Below are 23447 nucleotides of genomic sequence, written 5' to 3' on the forward strand. Positions count from 1 at the left end.
CCAGTAGAATCACAGTAGTCGATTGGTACAGACTCCGGGCTCTGGTGTTCAATTTCAACCTTCGCCTGATGAGTCCCAAGAGGACGCAACTATATATCTATAGATCTAAATAGTTGTATCTATATATCTATCTATCTGTATATATATAGATATATATACATATATATATATATATATATATATGTACTGTTCTTGTATAAAACATTAACTTGTTATTATAAATTATTTAGTTTCATAACATATCACTCATGTTTGATTACCTCTTTATAACAAATTGGTATTTTTTTTATTACACATTAATAACTTGATGTATATATATATATATATATATATATATATATACTGTTCTTGTATAAAACATTAACTTGTTATTATAAATTATTTAGTTTCATAACATATCACTCATGTTTGATTACCTTTTTTGGTTCCTTGCTTTAGCAAAAGGAACCTATGCAGTCAGGTTGGCGTGTGTGTGTGTGTATGTATGTATGTGTGTATGTGTGTGTGTGCATCTGTGACACTTGCTTGGGTATGCTCTATCTCAATAAGGGAATGTTGGATTGAGGCCAAACTTGGACTATAGATCCGCCATATGGAGAAGGTGTGCCCTATTGTTTTTGGTGCCCACAAAGGTCACCAAAGGTCAGTTATGGTCCAAAAACCGAAAATATTAAAACTGCAATAACTCCCAGTGCCAATGTGCGACAAGATCGATATTTTGGGACAAGTTGTGAACTGGTTAGGGGAGCATTTTCAAACTTAACGGTCATGTGATACAAGGTCACCAAAGGTCAATTAATGATAAAAACCTAGTATTTTTGCAATAACTTGAGAACGAAATGTCTGTTAGGGTTGGGAGTTGCCTCAATGTAATCCAATTGTCGACCCGCATCTGGGTGACCCTTGACCTCAATTTGACCTCTGGTGACCTTTTCGTGTTTTTGGGATTTTTACAGTTTCGATGCTATTTTCAGATGTCAAAGGTACCTTCTGATCATAAATGTCAATAGGTTGACCCCGTGTGACCTTCGTGTGCGAAGTTATATGGGGTCAAAGTTTTTCAGTCGGAGTTAGGATGGTTGTACAGACTTTTCGTTTTGTTTTTGGAATCAGGAGATTAAACTACATCTGAAACCAAGGTCAAAAGGTCAAAGGTCACATTAGAAAAAATGTGCTTATTTTGGGAGGAAACGAGCAAGAAAGAAAATGTTTGGTTTTGATGCTAGATTTGGATATCAAAGGTACCTTCCGATCAAAAATGTCAATTGGTTGACACCCGTGTGACCTTCGTGTGCGAAGTTATACGAGGTCAAAGTTAATTTTCAGACATTTAATGCAACAACTCCCAGTTCCAAGGTGTGACATGGTTGATATTTTTGGACAAGTTGCAAATGGTATAGGGGAATATTTTCAAACTTAACGGTCATGTGATCCGAGGTCACCAAAGGTCAATTAATGTCAAAAAACTAGTATTTTGGGGGTAGAAAATGGGCAAAGAATAAAATGTTTGAATTTTTATAGTTTGATGCTCTAATTTAGGTCTCATCAATCAAAAATGTCAATAAGTTGACCCAAGGTGACCTTTGTATGTTAAGTTATGTGAGGTCAAAGTTAATTTTCAGACATTTAGTGTAATAACTCCCAGTGCCAAGGTGTTACACAGTTGATATTTTGAGACAAGTTGCAAATGGTATAGGGGAATATTTTCAAACATAACGGTCATGTGATCCAAGGTCACCAAAGGTCAATTAATGATAAAAAACTAGTATTTTTTGCGATAACTTGAGAACAAATTGTCCGTTAGGGTTGGGAGTTGCTTCAATGTAATCCAATTGTCGACCCGCATCTGGGTGACCCTTGACCTGAATTTGACCTCTGGTGACCTTTTTAGTGTTTTGTGGATTTTTACAGTTTCGATGCTATTTTCAGATGTTAAAGGCAACTTCTGATCATAAATGTCAATGGGTTGACCCCCGTGTGACCTTCGTGTGCGAAGTTATATGAGGTCAAAGTTAATTTTCAGACATTTAATGCAATAACTCCCAGTTCCAAGGTGTGACAAGGTTGATATTTTTGGAGTAGTTGCAAATGGTATAGGGGAATATTTTCAAACTTAACCGGTATGTGATACAAGGTCACCAAAGGTCAATTAATGATAAAAAACTAGTATTTTTGCGATAACTTGAGAACAAATTGTTAGTTAGAGTTGGGAGTTGCTTCAATGAAATCCAATTGTCGACCCGCATCTGGGTGACCCTTGACCTCAATTTGACCTCTGGTGACCTTTTCGTGTTTTGCGGATTTTTTAGTTTCGATGCTATTTTCAGATGTTAAAGGTACCTTCTGATTATAAATGTCAATAAGTTGACCCCTGTGTGACCTTTGTGTGCGAAGTTATATGAGGTCAAAGTTAATTTTCAGACATTTAATGCAATAACTCCCAGTTCCAAGGTGTGACAAGGTTGATATTTTTGGAGTAGTTGCAAATGGTATAGGGGAATATTTTCAAACTTAACGGTCATGTGATACAAGGTCACCAAAGGTCAATTAATGATAAATAACTAGTATTTTTGCGACAACTTGAGAACAAATTGTCCGTTAGGGTTGGGAGTTGCTTCAATGTAATCCAATTGTCGACCCGCATCTGGGTGACCCTTGACCTCAATTTGACCTCTGGTGACCTTTTCGTGTTTTGTGGATTTTTACAGTTTCGATGCTATTTTCAGATGTTAAAGGTACCTTCTGATCATAAATGTCAATGGGTTGACCCCCATTTGACCTTCGAGTGCGAAGTTATACGAGGTCAAAGTTAATTTTCACACATTTAATGCAATAACTCCCAGTGCCAAGGTGTGACAAGGTTGATTTTTTTGGACAAGTTGCAAATGGTATAGGGGAATATTTTCAAACTTAACGGTCATGTGATCCAAGGTCACCAAAGGTCAGCTAATGTTAAAAAGGTAGTATTATGGGGGAGAAAATGGGCAAAGAAAAAATGTTTGAATTTTTACAGTCATGCTCTATTTAGGTCTCACCGATCAAAAATGTCAATTGGTTGACCTCCGGGTGACCTTTGTGTGTGAAGTTACATACAAGTTCAAAAGTTAATTTTTTGACATTTAATGCAATTAAATCTCAATGCCAAGGTGTGACATGGTTGATGTTTTGGGACAAGTTGTGAATGGGGTGGTGGAACATTTTGAAACTTAAAGGTCATGTCATCTGAGGTCACCATTGTTATCATATGTATTGACACGCTTGTAGGTCTCTTATATTTCTTACATTTTCGACGCCATATTTAGATCTCAAAAGTGCCTTTTGATAAAAAATCCGATCACATTTTGTGATCACAAAAGTGTTGGCTATAGTGTTGGTTACTTTATGGGAACATGTAGGACCACAATTACTTGGACTATTTCAGCCCAATCTTGCTTGATAATATGATGTGTATTGTCATATACCCCAAACAAGGAACCACAGTGCCCTTGGGCTCTTGTTTTATAACAAATTGGTATTTTTTTATTACACATTAATAACTTGATGTATATATATATATATATATATATATATATATATATATATATAGTTGAAATCGTAGTGAATTGGAAAATCTAGAACAGTGAAAAAACCTCCACCGGGATCCAAACCCGGCCTCTCGCTTTATATTCAGACACCCTAACCACTAGACTATGACGCTGATTGTATGTCCAGAGGTTCCAACCGGTAAGGAAGGTTGTAAATGACACTGTAGGCGTTTTTCACCTCTATCAAACAATACCAGTTCTGTTTTGGTGACATATTTGCCTTACTCTATAGATCCAACATGATGCTAACCAACTCGAAATCATTTGTGATACCTAAAGCTGGATCTCGAAAGAGATACTTAGAACAGACTTTGTTAATGAAATGGAGGTAAACGACAAAGACAAATCAATATATTTATACTTGAAATGGTAGTGAGTTGGAAAATCTAGAACAGTGAAATATATATATAAATATATATATTTTTATTTTTATTAATGTCTTATTTGCAGGACTACCTGGAAACATTTGTCTTTCCATAATTTATGTGACTGATACTGTTTCGTGTTTTAAAAATGGCACCGTCGAGCAACCATGTCACACTAACCACTGTTACGGTGAGTAGAATTAAGCACAACTAAACTTATATAAAGCTGGTTGTATCTAACATGAATGTTATGTAATGATGCCTTTAGTCTTATTTTCCATAGCTTGTTGTATAGCTGGTTGTATCTAACATGAATGTTATGTAATAATGCCTTTAGTCTTCTGTTCCATAGCTGGTTGTATAGCTGGTTGTATCTAACATAAATGTTATGTAATGATGCCTTTAGTCTTTTGTTCCATAGCTGGTTGTATAGCTGGTTGTATCTAACATGAATGTTATGTAATGATGCCTTTAGTCTTCTGTTCCATAGCTGGTTGTATAGCTGGTTGTATCTAACATGAATGTTATGTAATGATGCTGTAAGTCTTCTGTTCCATAGCTGGTTGTATAGCTGGTTGTAACTAACATGAATGTTATGTAATGATGCCTTTAGTCTTATATTCCATAGCTGGTTGTATAGCTGGTTGTATCTAACATGAATGTTATGTAATGATGCCTTTAGTCTTCTGTTCCATAGCTGGTTGTATAGCTGGTTGTATCTAACATGAATGTTATGTAATGATGCCTTTAGTCTTTTGTTCCATAGCTGGTTGTATAGCTGGTTGTATCTAACATGAATGTTATGTAATGATGCTTTAAGTCTTCTGTTCCATAGCTGGTTGTATAGCTGGTTGTAACTAACATGAATGTTATGTAATGATGCTTTAAGTCTTCTGTTCCATAGCTGGTTGTATAGCTGGTTGTAACTAACATGAATGTTATGTAATGATGATGTAAGTCTTCTGTTCCATAGCTGGTTGTATCTAACATGAATGTTATGTAATGACGCCTTTAGTCTTCTGTTCCATAGCTGGTTGTATCTAACATGAATGTTATGTAATGATGCCTTTAGTCTTCTGTTCCATAGCTGGTTGTATCTAACATGAATGTTATGTAATGATGCTGTAAGTCTTCTGTTCCATAGCTGGTTGTATAGCTGGTTGTAACTAACATGAATGTTATGTAATGATGCTGTAAGTCTTCTGTTCCATAGCTGGTTGTATAGCTGGTTGTATCTAACATGAATGTTATGTAATGATGCTTTAAGTCTTCTGTTCCATAGCTGGTTGTATAGCTGGTTGTATCTAACATGAATGTTATGTAATGATGCTTTAAGTCTTCTGTTCCATAGCTGGTTGTATAGCTGGTTGTAACTAACATGAATGTTATGTAATGATGCTTTAAGTCTTCTGTTCCATAGCTGGTTGTAACTAACATGAATGTTATGTAATGATGCCTTTAGTCTTCTGTTCCATAGCTGGTTGTATCTAACATGAATGTTATGTAATGATGCTGTAAGTCTTCTGTTCCATAGCTGGTTGTATAGCTGGTTGTAACTAACATGAATGTTATGTAATGATGCTGTAAGTCTTCTGTTCCATAGCTGGTTGTATAGCTGGTTGTATCTAACATGAATGTTATGTAATGATGCTTTAAGTCTTCTGTTCCATAGCTGGTTGTATAGCTGGTTGTATCTAACATGAATGTTATGTAATGATGCTTTAAGTCTTCTGTTCCATAGCTGGTTGTATAGCTGGTTGTAACTAACATGAATGTTATGTAATGATGCCTTTAGTCTTCTGTTCCATAGCTGGTTGTATCTAACATGAATGTTATGTAATGATGCTGTAAGTCTTCTGTTCCATAGCTGGTTGTATAGCTGGTTGTAACTAACATGAATGTTATGTAATGATGCTGTAAGTCTTCTGTTCCATAGCTGGTTGTATAGCTGGTTGTATCTAACATGAATGTTATGTAATGATGCTTTAAGTCTTCTGTTCCATAGCTGGTTGTATAGCTGGTTGTATCTAACATGAATGTTATGTAATGATGCTTTAAGTCTTCTGTTCCATAGCTGGTTGTATAGCTGGTTGTAACTAACATGAATGTTATGTAATGATGCTGTAAGTCTTCTGTTCCATAGCTGGTTGTATAGCTGGTTGTATCTAACATGAATGTTATGTAATGATGCTTTAAGTCTTCTGTTCCATAGCTGGTTGTATAGCTGGTTGTATCTAACATGAATGTTATGTAATGATGCTTTAAGTCTTCTGTTCCATAGCTGGTTGTATAGCTGGTTGTAACTAACATGAATGTTATGTAATGATGCTGTAAGTCTTCTGTTCCATAGCTGGTTGTATCTAACATGAATGTTATGTAATGATGCTGTAAGTCTTCTGTTCCATAGCTGGTTGTATAGCTGGTTGTAACTAACATGAATGTTATGTAATGATGCTGTAAGTCTTCTGTTCCATAGCTGGTTGTATAGCTGGTTGTATCTAACATGAATGTTATGTAATGATGCTTTAAGTCTTCTGTTCCATAGCTGGTTGTATAGCTGGTTGTATCTAACATGAATGTTATGTAATGATGCTTTAAGTCTTCTGTTCCATAGCTGGTTGTATAGCTGGTTGTAACTAACATGAATGTTATGTAATGATGCTTTAAGTCTTCTGTTCCATAGCTGGTTGTAACTAACATGAATGTTATGTAATGATGATGTAAGTCTTCTGTTCCATAGCTGGTTGTATAGCTGGTTGTATCTAACATGAATGTTATGTAATGATGCCTTTAGTCTTCTGTTCCATAGCTGGTTGTATAGCTGGTTGTAACTAACATGAATGTTATGTAATGATGCTTTAAGTCTTCTGTTCCATAGCTGGTTGTTTAGCTGGTTGTACCTAACATGAATGTTATGTAATGATGCTTTAAGTCTTCTGTTCCATGGCTGGTTGTATAGCTGGTTGTATCTAACATGAATGTTATGTAATGATGCCTTTAGTCTTCTGTTCCATAGCTGGTTGTATCTAACATGAATTTTATGTAATGATGCCTTTAGTCTTCTGTTCCATACCACTGCTACTGACTTGTAGCCCTTCTAGTAACATTCCAATGAGCAGATATTGTTAACCTAACCAGGTTATAAATACAATACACCAGTATAGACCAGAAGATTATAAGCATCTTAGCTATAGCTACTCTGACAATATGCTTGCAATGTTGTTTAATTGTTACCGCGGTGAGGTCACAGTTTTGTTATAGATAGAAATAGCCTCAAATGTTGTGATGGTGCAATCAACTTCCGTTAAGTCGTGACAATTATTTTTATATAATGTACTTAATTGCACTAAAAGCTTTAAACCAATTGACTCAGTAGTGCCTGTATCAACAGTAAGACAATCCTAGATCCTATATAAATGTTCTGAACTATTGATACTGGCAATATGATTACCTCCAACCAGAATACGTGTATGTTAGTGGTTGTATTGCATTTGAAGGTTGTCTCAACTAGCTGTAACTATTTAATATCGTTCATTAAAATATTGTCTGTGGCATTAATGCAACTATAATAAATGATATTTTATAACTAAGGAGTACATTATCTAAATATATACACTTTTAATATGCTTTTTTGTTTTGGGATACAGCAACTAATCGAAAGTCACACATTTGGGCAATGGACTGGTGTAGGCAGCTCGCATTGATAATACATTAACCTGTTACAATAAAAGGATAGAAAACAAGGGACACAAATGCAGTGTCAAACACACAAAAACAAGGTTTTGCTCGTTCAATTTCTCATTGTGTGAGTGAGGTTGGCTCTGGAAATATTCGCACTGTTAAATCTATCGTCAATTTTAATCCCACTGGTTAGGGCCCTATTATAATTTAAGGTACACATGTAAGATCATCGATGATCAAGGAATTTACCAAGAAGTCTATGAAATAAAGTTATCAGCACCACGGTGGCATTAAACATATATTACCTTGGCTTGAGTACATACTATAAGATCGCAGATTCTCGACAATTAACAAGGACATAATGAAAATACTAAAACCATGTGGATGAGTGTGAAGAATTAATTGAAAATAATGGAACCCAATCTACTAAACACTGGCTGGGTGCAATTTGAAATAATTTTAGTTTGTTTGCTCTCAAGAAAGAAATCTATACATGTTTCGCATCTATGTGAAAATTACAGAGAAGTTAATAGCATATCATACAAAAACATTTAGACTCATTTAGAGCAAAGACAATAGAAGATTTAGTCTTTAAAAATGAGTGCAAGAATTGTAGCCAATCTGGCAAACAATTTGAATTGAGAGGTCTGTTAGAGATTGCAGGGAAAAAACAGTCAGACAATACCCAAAGTTAAAGCAAGTTGAAGGATACTGGCATTAGGATGTAATGAGATACTTGCTGCAATAAACAATTTAGTGGATCATAATGAGAGCCTAAAAATTACATTCAAAAGTAAAAGTGTATATATATATGAAGTGATATAAAAGTGATATAAGTGATATAAAAGTCTGTCAAATGAGGGAACAGAAACCGTCTCAGAATTGTCTCAAAAGTGGAGTAGAAAGGCCCTACTGTACATGACAGAAAAATAAGGAGAGTGTCACTAAAAAAAAATAACAACCATACAGCTCTGAATATGATTCTAGAGGTAATTTTGTTAGAGCGGCTGCTACCAGATCTTGCATAATATGGCTTTTGTTGTAATGCTAAGATTCCACAGATGCAAAACAATGGGTGAGCCAGGTGTGTGATGCTCTTGCACAATGTACCTTTCAAGTAACATGTTTACAAACTTGTGAAGCTAACTCATGAACTGTTGAGCTTCTTAACATTTAACATATTAAACGCAAAATACTCAGGGAACTTGTCTACATTCTACAATAAAACGTGCAAGTATTTTATGTTAATTTGACACTTTTTTATAACTCAAAAAGTAGTAAATTATATTTGCACAGTATCCCAATCTTTGTCAAGTGTGATATATTACTGCAGAATACTGAATTTCAAAGATACCTGGTCAGTTTGTACTCGAGGTATTTCTCTAAACAGCTTAAAAGATCATGTGAACTGATTAATACAGAGAATTCAGTACAAGATGAAAATAAATAAAGGAAACATATTCTTTTATCCGATATGTTTCATCTGGTCCACCACCTAATCCCCCGCTTCATGCCTTGAGAAGTGGGTTGCTAAGTTGTACAAATAACCAATGATTTGTCAGAAGTAAAGGTCACTGTTAAGTTATGTGCAAACATGAAGCACTGCGTATGTGTTTCAATCAATTACACATGACTTCCTATTTCGACATTTATCACTTACTTATAAAGAATACTTGTATTCCTTTATGTCAGGGATGCATATAAACACCAGTGGTTTCTATAATTCCATTGGTAAATTTCTCTACAGAAAGAGCAGGATGCTATAACAACAATGGTAGCTATTACCGAGATTTGGCGATGTTCACAGAGAACGGTTTCCGATGTATTGACTGGGATGATGTTCCTGCTCATGTCTTTAATATTTCAGATTACCAAGATGCAGGTGAGTGAACAAGAAATGGAAAACTATCAGATAGCTTAGATATGGACACACCAATACATGTAACTTGCACACAGACACATACAGCTAACTTGAAGATGGACACATGTACGAGATGTAACTGACACACAGACACTTATATGTAACTTACACACAGACACACATACATGTAACTAACACACTGACATACCTAAACAAGTTACTAATGTAGCGAAACACACATACGAGTAATATACAGACAAACAAACACAACATTGTTAAGTACACACACAAACACGCAGGTAACTTACACACACATACAAATGAGAAAGTAGCACATGCAAATTCATGAGGTAGGTTTCTGCAAAAGGTTATAAGGCCTTCCTCGTGTAATTGTTCTCTGTCACAGAGAAAGAAGTATCTTATCATAATTAATTTATCCTTTACGTTAGCTAATGATTAGTAGGACAAATGAGCGAAAAAACTGGTGTTGTTAGTGTTACAATGTTGTTGTTTGTACTTTAGTCCACACAACATCTATATATATATATATATTCCATTCAGCAATGTTCTATCAGTTTACGATTATTATGTTTACAAATGTAACATAGCCTTGGCATTTAGTTAGCTTTAATACAAATTTTGTAAATATATAATTAAAAAAAGTGAATACCGGCAAAGTTATTGTTCCAAGTAGAACCAGTCAATTCATTATCCTAATTAAAACCATACACATTTATACAATACAACAGTACAACATACAATCAAGCAGAAGAGAATGAAGCAACATGTTTCTTACCGTTCAATCTTTGTTCGGATATGAATAATCGTCCAAGTTTTCTCTTTTTCTTTTTTAAATCGAGTTGCTTGATACTGGACTCGGACATGGTTCATTGAAAACAATACTTCATCTGCCTTAAACGAGATTTGTTTTCTCAATCAACCGGGACAGTTTCTGGATTATATAGTAGAAATCAATTACCAATGGTATATCAACTTCAAAAGAGTGGTCAGGAACACTTAAGTCTCTGGTGTAGAAGCTTCATGAATGTAAATCAATATATCATGCATGTTAAAATAAGAAAGGTCCCTTAGTTATGAATACCGGTCATTTATATCCTGATTTTTTTAGCAGAGTATTGGTGAAGGTTCATCGTACATCTAGTAGTAAATAAGCGCAGGAACGCGAACCGTGTTTATTATGGCTTCTAATGATCGCGGGTCCAGTATATCAAGGTTCGGATCCAAGGAAATACTGTTAGCACTAAAAAGTACTGCATAGGTTACTTTGCTATTAAAATGGTACTTAATATGGAAGTATGGCGCGAGAAAGCGGAATATATTATGTACAACAATATATATGCTTTACTTGCAAAATACATACATGGTTTACTTCAAAAATACATTTTAGACATATTTATATGTATTCTGCAAAAATATATTCTCTGACACAAAAGCATTTATAATATAAATATATATTCTCTAAGAAAAAAATATATATTTTCTTTCAAAATATATATATATATATATATTTTTTTTTTGAAAGAAAATATATATATATATATATATATATATATATATATATATATATATATATATATATCTTGTTAAAAAACATATATATTCTCAAAACATATATATATTCTACATATATATTCTTTTCACAACAAAATTCTATTCTGTGTGAAAAAATATATTCTGGTCGAAAAATATATATATGCTGTACAAAGTACCAAAACATATATATTCTCTGACAGAAAAATATTTTTCTCTAACAAAATATATAAATTCTGAGACAGAAAAAATATATATTCTACAGGAAAAATTATATTCTGTGCAAAAATATATTTTTATTGTGTGTACAGAAAATATATATATTCTCTAACATTCAAGACCTATTCTGTGCGAAAAATATATTCTGTACGAAAAATATATTCTGTGCAAAAAAAATATATATGCTGTACAAAGTACGGAGCTCTGTAAGTGCTGACCAAGATGTTTGTTAAGTTGTTCAGTAACTTCAGCAGTGACCAGCCTGTTCATTACACTGGTCATTCATAAAACGCACATGTTTGCTCAGAATCTTAATGCAGTTCATAGTTAGTGGGTTTGCGATATCACATTGCACATGATAGTACCAGGGATTATTCCATAACAACTCCCTGATTGTACGACGGTACGTTCGACAGCGAAGCCTTCTGTACCATAACTAGCCGGCTTAACAGTAATTGCTCACTTCTTCACATTTCAAGGTTATTAGTTTGGAACGTTAGCCGGTGTGTTACGTAAGCAGTTTGCCAAACCTTGCAAAGGAAACGAACGTGGGAAAGTCATTTGCACAGCTCAAATTTCCTGCGATCTACCGCAAGTGCTTATTAAAATCTGTAAGGCAGGTAAACTGTTACGTCAGTGGTGCAGGGCGCATTTCACTCAATTGTATATTTTTGTAGAGAATATATATATTTTTCTCTTAGAGAATATATATTTTTTTTTCTCTTAGAGAATATATATATTTTTTCTCTTAGAGAATATATATATTTTTTCTCTTAGAGAATATATATATTTTTCTCTTAGAGAATATATATATTTTTTCTCTTAGAGAATATATATATTTTTTCTCTTAGAGAATATATATATTTTTTCTCTTAGAGAATATATATATTTTTTCTCTTAGAGAATATATATATTTTTCTCTTAGAGAATATATATATTTTTCTCTTAGAGAATATATATATTTTTTCTCTTAGAGAATTTATATATTTTTTCTCTTAGAGAATATATATATTTTTCTCTTCTCTCTTAGAATATATATATTTTTTCTCGTAGAGAATATATATTTTTTCTCTTAGAGAATATATATATTTTTTCTCTTAGATAATATATATATATTTTTCTCGTAGAGAATATTTATTTTTTCTCTTAGAGAGTATATATACCAGCCTAGAGAATATATATATCTTTGGCATAGAAACATATAATAAAGTTAACCATGTATATATTTCGCAAGTACAGCATATATATATTTGTACGTAATATATTCCGCTTTCTCGCGCCATATGGAAGAATGTAGCTTGCTCCGCACGCTGGAATTCCTCACGTTCGGATCATGTATAAAGACCTACTGATGATAAATACACTTTTATAGAACTGACAGCTATACTGCTGCTACTTTTCAAATATAGATTTGTATCTTTCTTTAATTGAAGTAAAGCGCATGATACATATAGATTGGACTGCCTAGGTAGTTCCATTTTATTCTTGGTTGTTTTGAGAGAGACAGAAAGGGAAAGAAAAGCAAACCAACATTTTATGCTACAAAAACTCCTTAATAATGACACAAAGGTTCACTTAGTTTGCTGAAAATATATAAAGGCTACAAATACGTTGTGAATCGCATGATATGTAAATTTGATTGCTTAAGGGTCTTGAGCTTAATTTATGATTTTCTTTTGAAAGAAAATACTTATCAAGAGGTTTTTTATACAAAAGGGTTGTTGAAAGAATGGACGATAAAACGGTCTGCAATTAATATCTTTGTGTCCTATCGATCCCCATAGAACACATATGGTTCCTTGGAAATGCATTTGCTCCCAAGGGAGATTATTTGGATCAGGTCTGCTTTTGAAAAATCATATTTAACCTACTTTATTGTTTTCTGTTTAGCCAATTGGAATAAGAAACTCTGGCACATATTATAGCACTATATGAATTAGCTGAGATATGCATATTGGCACTGAAACTATAAACATGAATTTTGCTTTAACTTTAACATTAAATATATAGTGAGTTCAGACATAAATGTTTAATGAAAATGAGTGAATCTCTGATCTTTTGTGTCATGGCAAAAATCAGAACTGGTTTGATACAATAACATGTAACCAGTAATAAGGTCAGTGAGCTTCATAGGGCGACCTAACAATATTATTGTATGAAACAAACAAGAAGAGTACCTGTTAACATAAAGGAGAAAAGAGATAAGGAATGACGAAACAATCAACATATGGGAATGTATTGGCTGCAAGTTGGACAAAACAGGTCAACCTGGCAATTATTGAAAAAAGAAATTCAGTGATAATAAATGACCAGTGACTTTAAAAATAAAATAGAGATAAGGCAACAAGCCTGCGGAATGAAATTCCTCCTAAGATGAGTAAGTTAATTGTTGGTGAATATAAACAGACTAATCATTTATGTCAACAATACATGACATTTAATTTATGTGTTATTCACTTTTTTCTTTTTGCCAACATTTATTTCAATATACTCTCCACAGAGTAACAACAAATATTGTCTGTTTCTCAAACAGACACAAGGAAATTGAAGCAAACAGGTGTTACCTGCTACATGCAAAATTGGTAAAGTCATTTAACATTAATCTTGTTACTCAAATAACATTCGGCACCTGCCAAAAGCAGACCTTAAATGATGCTATAAGGAAAAGGCCCAGGAGAATTGTAATTACTCAAAATTGCTTTTCTACCTGTAATGCAAATTTAAATTTATTTCAAAACTCATTCACATTTAAATTATCATTTTGTAACATTGTCTGGAAAATGTAATATTTGATGTGAAAAATGAGGAAGTTCAACGGATGCTTTAGCAAAAGGTGATATCAAAATAAAAAATCTTTTCTTATTAAAACGACCTGTCTTTTAATAATCCTTTGCGTGAGGTCCAAAATAAATTAGAAATTACATTACATTCCCAGAAAAGATGCTCAATTGTTTCATCTCTACGTCCGCACAGATTTCACCAGAGGTTTTCATAGAGAGATAACATTTAATTAGTTCGTAGAATGCGGTGCAGAAAACGGTATTGAAAATAAATTAACTTAGTTTCTCTTAAAGGATTTAATAAGGGTTTGGAAAAATCACTTGCAATTGGTTTTCACTTAAATCAAAACTAACTTTCCATTTAACAATCGACCTTGGACTCTTGATCCCCTGTGCAATAAGTTGCTTAAAAATACACCTCGACAGATGTACAGTGTGATGAATCGCATGTAACAATGAAGTATCAGTACCAGTGTGAGCTTGAATCAATGACGTTTTCCAGTGAGCTGGGATGGCATTAATAATCCCATAATAAACAGTGAAAGGGCAGTTAATATATACCTTTCTCTGAAGTCTGAGAAAGATAAAAAGTGATAATTTTCATCAATCATATCATTATATCTTATTCCATTGTTAAACCATGTTTTATAAAATATGACCTTGTCATTTACTTTAATATAATGATTATTCCAGATGACTTGACTTTAAAAGTAATCATTAACTTCTTTCAATGCAAAATCAGACGAAGCGTTAAGAACTTCATCAATGAATGCATTATGCGTGTCCACATCATCTGCCTTGTACTTGCAACCAAAAATTCAATTAGCCCCTTTAAGATAATAATTGAAGTAAATTTTCCGAAAGGCAACATTGCATCAGTATATCACTTAACCCAAGTGCATTTCAAACCATTTATAACACTTTAAATGAGGGTTGCATTTAACCCCCCCCCCCCACTCCCTCCCTTCTGAAATAGAGCTTATTAGTGTCGTGCGCTGACTTTTGTCTGGTTTTCTGGACCAAATGAAGCTGAATAAAATACTTTCCAGTTGTTTAATGAAGTTGTTAGGGGGGTAAGGCAAACACTGAAATAGGTATGTGTTATTAATTTCGTTGTTATGGTAACAATACATAGGACTAAAAAGAAGTATACATAACACATCGAGAATAAAGAACTAAAGCTTATCATTTAACTTTATGCAACGTAAAATGGTGAACGAAAAGAACCTATAGTCTAAGAAGGGTTGAAGTAATTCTAGTTGGATAAAGATTGCAGCAAGGTAACTAAAATAATTTATTAATGCTTCTTTGCTACCATTTGGCCAGGTATAAATATTTTTGTTCCCCCCCCCCTTTAAATTGAATTTCATTGCTGGATAAAAAGGGTGGTTTCATCTTTATTTGTTTATATTGTTATGAATTAACTCGATGCTAACTGAGGAATTTACCACTCCAGGTTTCAACTAGTTTACGGAAAAGTAAACAAATTAATTGTACCTGAAAGTCTTGTTATCAATTATGTTTAGGTTGGTTCACAAACTTCCCTATATCCACTCACGCATTAAGTCTACGATTCTCGGTATGTGTATGAATAATCAGATGAATCGATGTGCTAGAGATGTGGACACAAGATTGATCAATTTTGGTCGTCGTTTCCGTTCCTGTCCATTGAACATAAGATAAGCCAAGAAGAAGTGAAAGAGAAGCTAGGATACGTAACAAATACCCCCCCCCCCAAAAAAAAAAAACACTACTACATTGCATACAAATGGTAATGATTAAATGTAAAGTGTGTCCAAGAATTTGAACAACATGTCACGTTGTGTAATTTTGCACTGAATTTTACGTGTACCAGTTTCGCAACAGGAGTTAGCCGCAGTTAACGTAAATTGCCATATGAAAACAATCAAATCCCACTGTTCCCCTATTCTCACCCCACACCCTTATTTCAAGCCTCTTTTGGGGCTCTTAAAGATGGTGAATACAGAGTAATTGACAATGGGCTTGATTTGTCGAGGAGAGATTTCCGGACGAGAAAGGACGTATGATAAAGTAAGCTGTGGCACATGTTACAGAAGTAACAGTTGACTTGCTTATTGCACTATTTGCTTATACAAAACATATACGTGGATGTTCTGGTAAAGGTATTTTACAAAGGTAAGGCCAGGTAGGTTTACTCCATCAGCAAGGCTAGGAAACTTGAATGGTGAGTAGCAATTTAACTACGAAGTATAATTGTTTGATCGGGAACAGGGCAGCCAGTTAAAGGAGTATATATAAACTGTAACAAAGTGGGAGTTCGGGAGGGAGAGGAGTTGACTATTAAAATAATTTCCTTTAATGGCTTTTTTTGATATATACTGAGCTTGTGGAAAACTTTGCCAAAATTACATGTATATTTCAAACTCTGTAGCTTCACCATTCCCACCATTTACCTTAATACAATACAGGAATAAATATATTTGTTTTCACTTTTTTTTGTTTAGGTTTCAAAGAGAACTTTTGTCGTAACCCAGATGGTTGGGCCAAACCTTGGTGCTTTTATACAGATAAAGATGGCAACCTACAGTGGAAGACGTGTGCCATTTTAGAATGTAAGTTAGTAATCTCATCAGGTAACCTAAAACGATTGTATGATAGCATGGTCTATATAGCGTGGTCTATCAGCTTTGATCTTTAGACTAACAATTTAACCGATATGCTGGAGGTACTTTAAACTAAAATAAACATTAAGTTCAAATAACTTCATTAACGTCATATTTTACATAAGTAAAGTCAGTTTTACTGAATTTTAATGCAAATAGGTAAAATTTCTGACATGATGTCTTCTAAGGTTTTTTCTAATATCGTTAAGGGTCTTCTAATGTCTTCTAAGAGATTTTGTGTGTCTTCTAAGGATGTTCAAGGTGTATTCTTATGGTTTTCAAAGGGTCGTCTGGTCTCTTCTGATGTCTTTTAAAACTTCTGTGTAATTTCAAAGACAAAAAGACACTAGGAGTGCCTTAAAAGACTCCAAATGACCCTTTGAAGAACCCAGGCACTATTAGACCTACAAAAAACACAGACAACACTATAAGATCCTTAGAAGACACTAAACACTGTTGTCTTCTGACGTCTTCTGAAGTTTTTAAGGGTATTCTGGTGTCCTTGTGAAGTCTTCTGATGTCTCTTGAAGTCATCTGGTGTCTTTTTATATCTTCTAAGGGTCTTTTTTCCTCTTTAAGTTGTTTTCTGATGTCGTCTAGTCTATGTTTGTGTCTTCTGAGGTCTTTTATTGAGTTATTATATTCTAAACATCTTCTGGTGTTTTCTAGTGTATGATGATGTCTTTGAAAGTCTTTGCAACAAGCGCTATTAAGTGAACAGTTGAACGCAATTAGATAGTTTGACGTTATATTCGTACCAAGTCAGCCTTGTTTCTGAAATTACAGTCGACCTACATATTACAGAATGTGAATATGGGAATTCTCCGAACAAAAGTATGGCCTTTTATTCACTCGACCGAATCTCTATTCGGTCGAATTACATGACGAATATTCAAGAACATAATTCAACACATTCAAAGTGTTTTACAAATTACCGTCCACCTTATATCTGAAAGATTTCCCTTATTTATGTCAAATATTGTTTCCTGGAATGACAGTGTACCAGTAAAACAGACGATACCATATATGTTATTGTCATCTTGTGCATAATGATGAATTAAGAATTAACCTTAAAACTGTAAATAACCCTAGCCCACACTAAAAATACACAGATACTGATGGAACTCAGCTTAAACCTAAAGAAACTACTTACTCAGCTTAAGCAAAATTCAATTTAACAGTTTTTGTCAGTTGAAGCAGAAGTCAAAGGGTTCAACTTGATGACTCCCTTAGTACCCCATCACGCCCCACTGCTTACGATTGATGCCAGTAGTTATTGCCGGAGAAAGTGGCGATTGTTGGGAACAGTAGTTAATTGTTACGTTCAGAGTCATCTTAATACTTCTGGTAATATCTACCGTTAGGTACCCTGGATTCAGTGTTACATCAATTTCGTCGTTATCCAAGAACTTACTACCATGACGAAAGCTACGCGTACGACTCAGATGATTTGGTGTATGGTACCTCGTACACGGAAGAAAACTGCGCTCTAAACTGCTTCAATGCACGTTTCACTTGTTTATCCTTCATGTAAGTAACCAACCCATTAAAAATTAAGTTCTTCTTTCTCTCGGGTACAAAAATGCAATGTCATGCAACCAATATTTTCTTTCTCTTAATATATTTTTGTCACCGTATAGCTTTGAGCCAGTAAAGACACCGGCAGAGAAAGGCATTTGTAAGTGGTCTTCGGCCTCCCCCAACGTTAACAGAGCCCTCGCAGAATTGCCTGAAAATCCACAATACGATGTATTTGTGAGAATTGACCAGGGTAAAGTATTTTATGTCGGCTTAATCTGTTGCGCCTGTTTTACAACAGGTGTCATTATTACACGATGCCATCATTACTACCATCAGTATAGTGCACTCTTTAAAACAGCATAGCACAAGCTGGCGTACTCCAATTAATTGCACCCTTAACTAATACACTAAATCATCAAATAATGTGGTCTCTAAATCATCCGTGCAGATGTTACCAATAGCTGAACGTTACCACTCACTGGATAGATGACACATTAGCACCTTAATGTTTCCGTATCAAGCAAAATATTTTGCTATGGGACTATTGGGTTTTTGGCAGTAGTCTTGTAATCAAGCGTCTTTACTCACCAGAAGACAATTTTTGCAAGTTGCTCTTGGAAGGACTGAAATGCCTCAATTGACTCAATATTAACACCGCTTGTAATTCTATTTGTGTGCTCTGACATCCTATCCACAAAAGTCAGATCCTATTTAAATAACATACTGAAAAAGTTGTTCCCCTTTTGCTTTTTGGGTATTTTTCTTGAGATTGGAGAACTCTCGGGCGGATTGATATCAATGCCGTTGTAAAATTCCATTTCTTTTTGTGTATATTCAGTCCGTGCATGTATACAAACATATACCTTGAGCGGAATCATAGTTATGGGGGGAACTACTCATCGTTATGGGGGGAACATACTCACTTTTGATGTCCTTTTTATAAATATTTATATTTATACTTGAAATAAATAAATGAAAATAAATGAAATAAATGAAAACTAAACTTATCTGCAAACAGAATTTTGTCCTCTCACTGATATGGCCGTCTCTTCTTTCCCGTCTTTGATAAGCCGGTCACAACGGCATTCGATCTCAAAAATGTAAGAGTGCAGTGGTTCATGAAGTGTTATCTGTCCATCCCAAAGTTAACATTGCTGAAGCCAATCAAGTTTTAAACAGTGTTTTCGACATCCTCCTAGGCCTTGTCAAGCAGAGCAGAAAACCAAACATGCGTTTCATACCAGTAATGTGTTCATACCATTACTTATTTTTTCTGTGGTGTGTTTGATAATGTTATCCATGAATTAAATTTCTTACACTTTCGAGTCCTCATCTTGTTTTCCACTGACTTAATTGGGCGTGACCTCTAATTTGCCACAGTGAAGCACGAAGTAGGGTAAGTGTCCATAAACGGATGCGATGAGTTTTGACTTAATCTCGCACGATTTCTCTAAAGATCTGTGTTTAGACCGAAGGTAATAAGTCATAACGTATCGGGTACTATTACCTTTAAAGGGTCTCCATGTATGACAAGAACAGACTCCTGGTTTTAAAACATTCGTTAATCCTCTCACCTCCAACATATGGGGCAGTTGGGAAACATCGAGAAACATTTATCGTCCAAATGTTACATAGTGATGCTTTGTGGGTATATATCAGAGCCTTTTAAGATATTTGTAGTGGGTAGGCAATTTCCCCAAGGAGACCATTATGGCACGATCTAAGCGGAGCGCCACCGTCGGTTCCTCCCAGATTGCCGGAAAGGGCACTTCGCAATCCTTGTAATTTGCATCTAAACATTCTTTATTTTGAGATCTCATGGTTTAGAAATATGCACTTAAAATTGAGGTAAATTCGGTAAACTCACTTTGTAGGGGGAAAAAGGGCTTTATGTTACTTTGTATATGCCCTGCTTTATTCATTGTTTCACACAGCTAATTGCTACTGGAGAGGGGGGGGGGGTCAAATAAGCTGAGTGGGAGGGCCGTGTATGGGACTGGGGGCCAGGGCCCACCAATTGATATATTAAAAGACCCTGGTATATACAGGTAAGAATAACACAGTGCCTCAGTATTTATAGTTAAAATGTTGGATCACTGATATATAGCAGCTAACTATGAAACTGATAGGGCTTATACATATCAAAACACATCAATAGGCGTTCTAAATATATTTATGAACTGTAGTTTCACATTAGACTGTTACACTTTTCACGCAGGTTAAATATTAGGAGCTCTCTACATTTATTGTTATTCTAACCAAACTCGTGAGCATCAACAAACGTACGGCCATCGAATCCGCGATCGTTGCATATACGTGATGAGCGGTTAAAATAAAACTTGTGATCTTTTCTAACGCCGTTCCTACAACCTGTAACAGCACGCTACAAAATTTCAGTTGACGACAAGGGTCCCATATATAGGAATCTTGCTTCTTAATGAATATCATTATACCCAAATACATGTCATTACAATTTTGTTATTTAATTAAAGTCTTCAAACTGTCAAGTGTCAATATAATGACTGCATGTCTATGTTAATTACCATACCAGGATAATTCATGTCATCATGTGTTTTCATCCCTACAGAATGTGATCCTCTCAAAATACCAAGCCTACCAGGTAAATTGTAGCATTCATCATTTCTTCTTGTATTCATTATTTATGAGAGTGACGGTCCATCTACATAAAGAATATTGCATGTGAAATATTGATGGAAATGTCCTTTTCTTAATTAAGTTGGATTAATTCATTAAATAGAAATGCAGGTTTCTATAACGGGTATAGATAATGGTGACTCCATTGTGTGGGGTTCCCCTCTTGCCCCCTCTAACCCAATAATTAGAAGTAAAATGGTACATTCTTAAGTATACTGTGATGATAAATTACGTCTGCATGCTATTTACATGAGGAATATTTATGTGAAATATATACTATTTTTAATGGATACGTCCTATTTTTCTTAAGTGAGCTGGATCATTAAACAGATAATTAAACTTGAACAAAATAAGCTGAGTTAAAATAAAAATATGCTACTCTATTTTTAAGCTTTGCATTTGTGATTTTTTTAAATACATTTACAGAAAAATGTTCCTTACCTGTCATGATCAGAACCAAGGCAACAAACATTGAAGCCCTGCGATACACGAACCTCTTCAAGTACAGCAAACTTGGCTCTAACCAATGCTGGCGGCCTACCAACCCTAATGAAACATTAACAGTAAGGTGTATACTAGTGATGGAATGATCTGATACCGGTAATGTGGAGCAACAGTAACAAATTAAATATTACATGCATCGTCGCACTAGCCCACCTTCGTCCTCAATCGAATCTCATTATGTGTTGGATATGCCTATATTTGCAACTTTAGCATTCTTGTCTGCTAAATGGTATAGTATCCCATGGTAGCTAGTGGAACAGAACAATGTGGTGGCAATGCATGTAGCCTTTCTATACAACGATATACATCCTAGTCATATATTCTTACATTGGACACAATCATTAGTTAACAACTCACAATAACCACGGTTAGTATACACGCGAATAATCCGGGATTGTTTAAATAAAACGGAGAAGATTTTTGTTGTGAAATGGTCGGTATTGTTCCTCTTGTTACACTTAAGGGTATAGAAGATGTAATTGGTTTATGGTCTTATCCTCCCTTCTTGGTCCCCTTTCACGAGCAGAAACGTAACGGTTGACGCCCTTGTATCTCGTTTTCCATTTCAGCTAACCTTACCAGAACGCTACGTCATCAGCGGTGTTATTGTACACGGTTGTGATGATGATAGTCTCGGCTGGGTTAAAACATTTTCCGTGACGTCAGATTACAATGATTATCCACAAGAAATTGTAAGTATCTCGGTTAGGTTTACACTTATTAAGATATAAATCGCACTTATAAGAGAGTTTACCAGATGATGATGCTGCTGATGCAATAATGACCATAATGATATCGATGAAGCTATATGTATCCTCCCACATAGGCCTATAATTGGAGAACGCTTGTGATCACCATCGGAGAAGTTAGATACAGCATATTTAAATAATGTATTACCCACCCTTCCTGATGACTACTTCTCAGCCTTCGATCTTTTTTTTTAAAAGATTGGAATTGGTAACGCTGAACCTCGATGTCCATCGCTGGTTACTCTGAAAAACCCAGCCTATACCACTGTCATAAGAGTTAAACCAGAGACAGTCCATATTGGAATTGCAATGAAAGTTGATCTCCTGGGTTGCCGTGACAACGGTGAGTTTAAAATTCACAATATGGCCTAGGGCAGTGGTTCTCAAAGTGGTCCCTGCCACCCCGGGGGCGTTGGGAAGTCTCAGGGGGCGCTACAGGGTTCACGCGGAGTAGGGAATTGGCACTGATTTGGGGGTCCCTGGCAATAACGACACATCACTGCAGCGATAAAGGGCATCCAGGGGGTCTGGGAACCAAAAAAACAATTTGTGACCCAAAATTATCCAAAAATGGTATTAGAAATTCAATAACAACACCCCTAGATCCAATTTCTTTCGCATTTGGATTATATTGTAGCAGAGACATCTCTTGTAACTTATAAGCTCGTAGCGCCACCATTTTAGTCTGTCATTTGGGGTATCCCTATCTCTATGAACGGTAGGTCAAGGGTAGGGGGGCATTGGGACAATTCCAGATGGTCTAAAAAAGTTTGAGAACCACTGGTCTAGGGTATGCATAGACAGCAGCAATTGTACTACATATTGGCCGGGGTAAGAGGAGGATTAAATCCTGCTTTCAACAAATACACAATTGTATTTGACTTAAAGTGGTAGCCTCAGTTTCCTTCACATTTGCCAAATTTAAAAAAACATCAGTAAATATTCTTTGCTTTTGTCAAAGATTGCGATGATGATCTCGGCGTGATCAGTAAGACGTTACCAGATACAGCATTCTCTAGTTCCAGTAGCATATTGAATGACCCATCGCAAGTGAGATATCAACCTTTTGATATTCTAAGAGATGGCACGAAAGGCTGGGTAGGAGAGGTTATGGACGAAATGAAATGGATTCAAGTAAGTTAAATGAAGTTTAGTTTAACCTCCAATACATCCACTCAAAGTCATCCATTCTCTCATATTCTTAAGTTTCAATTTTTCCATTTATAATTTCACCTCTAACGTCCTCCGGTCCTCACCTTGTTGATTATTTAATATATTTCCCTTTTCACCTCTTTCCCTTCTCCTAACTTGAACCGTTCTTCGTCCAGAGTA

The 23447-nt window shown here is 35.0% G+C and overlaps 1 protein-coding gene across 9 annotated transcripts in view; it reads left to right on the plus strand.

Moving 5' to 3' along the window:
* Window positions 1-23447, plus strand: part of LOC139962700 (uncharacterized) — a 110089-nt gene that overhangs the window by 44721 nt on the left and 41921 nt on the right. For all 9 annotated transcript variants that reach the window (XM_071962896.1, XM_071962897.1, XM_071962898.1 and 6 more), the window contains 10 exons: window positions 4035-4139; window positions 9378-9512; window positions 16528-16635; window positions 18051-18216; window positions 18327-18457; window positions 20795-20827; window positions 21289-21425; window positions 21936-22058; window positions 22314-22458; window positions 23077-23249. In XM_071962896.1, the coding sequence (XP_071818997.1) occupies window positions 4035-4139; window positions 9378-9512; window positions 16528-16635; window positions 18051-18216; window positions 18327-18457; window positions 20795-20827; window positions 21289-21425; window positions 21936-22058; window positions 22314-22458; window positions 23077-23249 (1256 nt within the window). The remainder of the gene's footprint in view (window positions 1-4034; window positions 4140-9377; window positions 9513-16527; window positions 16636-18050; window positions 18217-18326; window positions 18458-20794; window positions 20828-21288; window positions 21426-21935; window positions 22059-22313; window positions 22459-23076; window positions 23250-23447) is intronic.

Source organism: Apostichopus japonicus, chromosome 21 (genome assembly GCF_037975245.1).
Source record: "Apostichopus japonicus isolate 1M-3 chromosome 21, ASM3797524v1, whole genome shotgun sequence".
NCBI lineage: Eukaryota > Metazoa > Echinodermata > Holothuroidea > Aspidochirotida > Stichopodidae > Apostichopus > Apostichopus japonicus.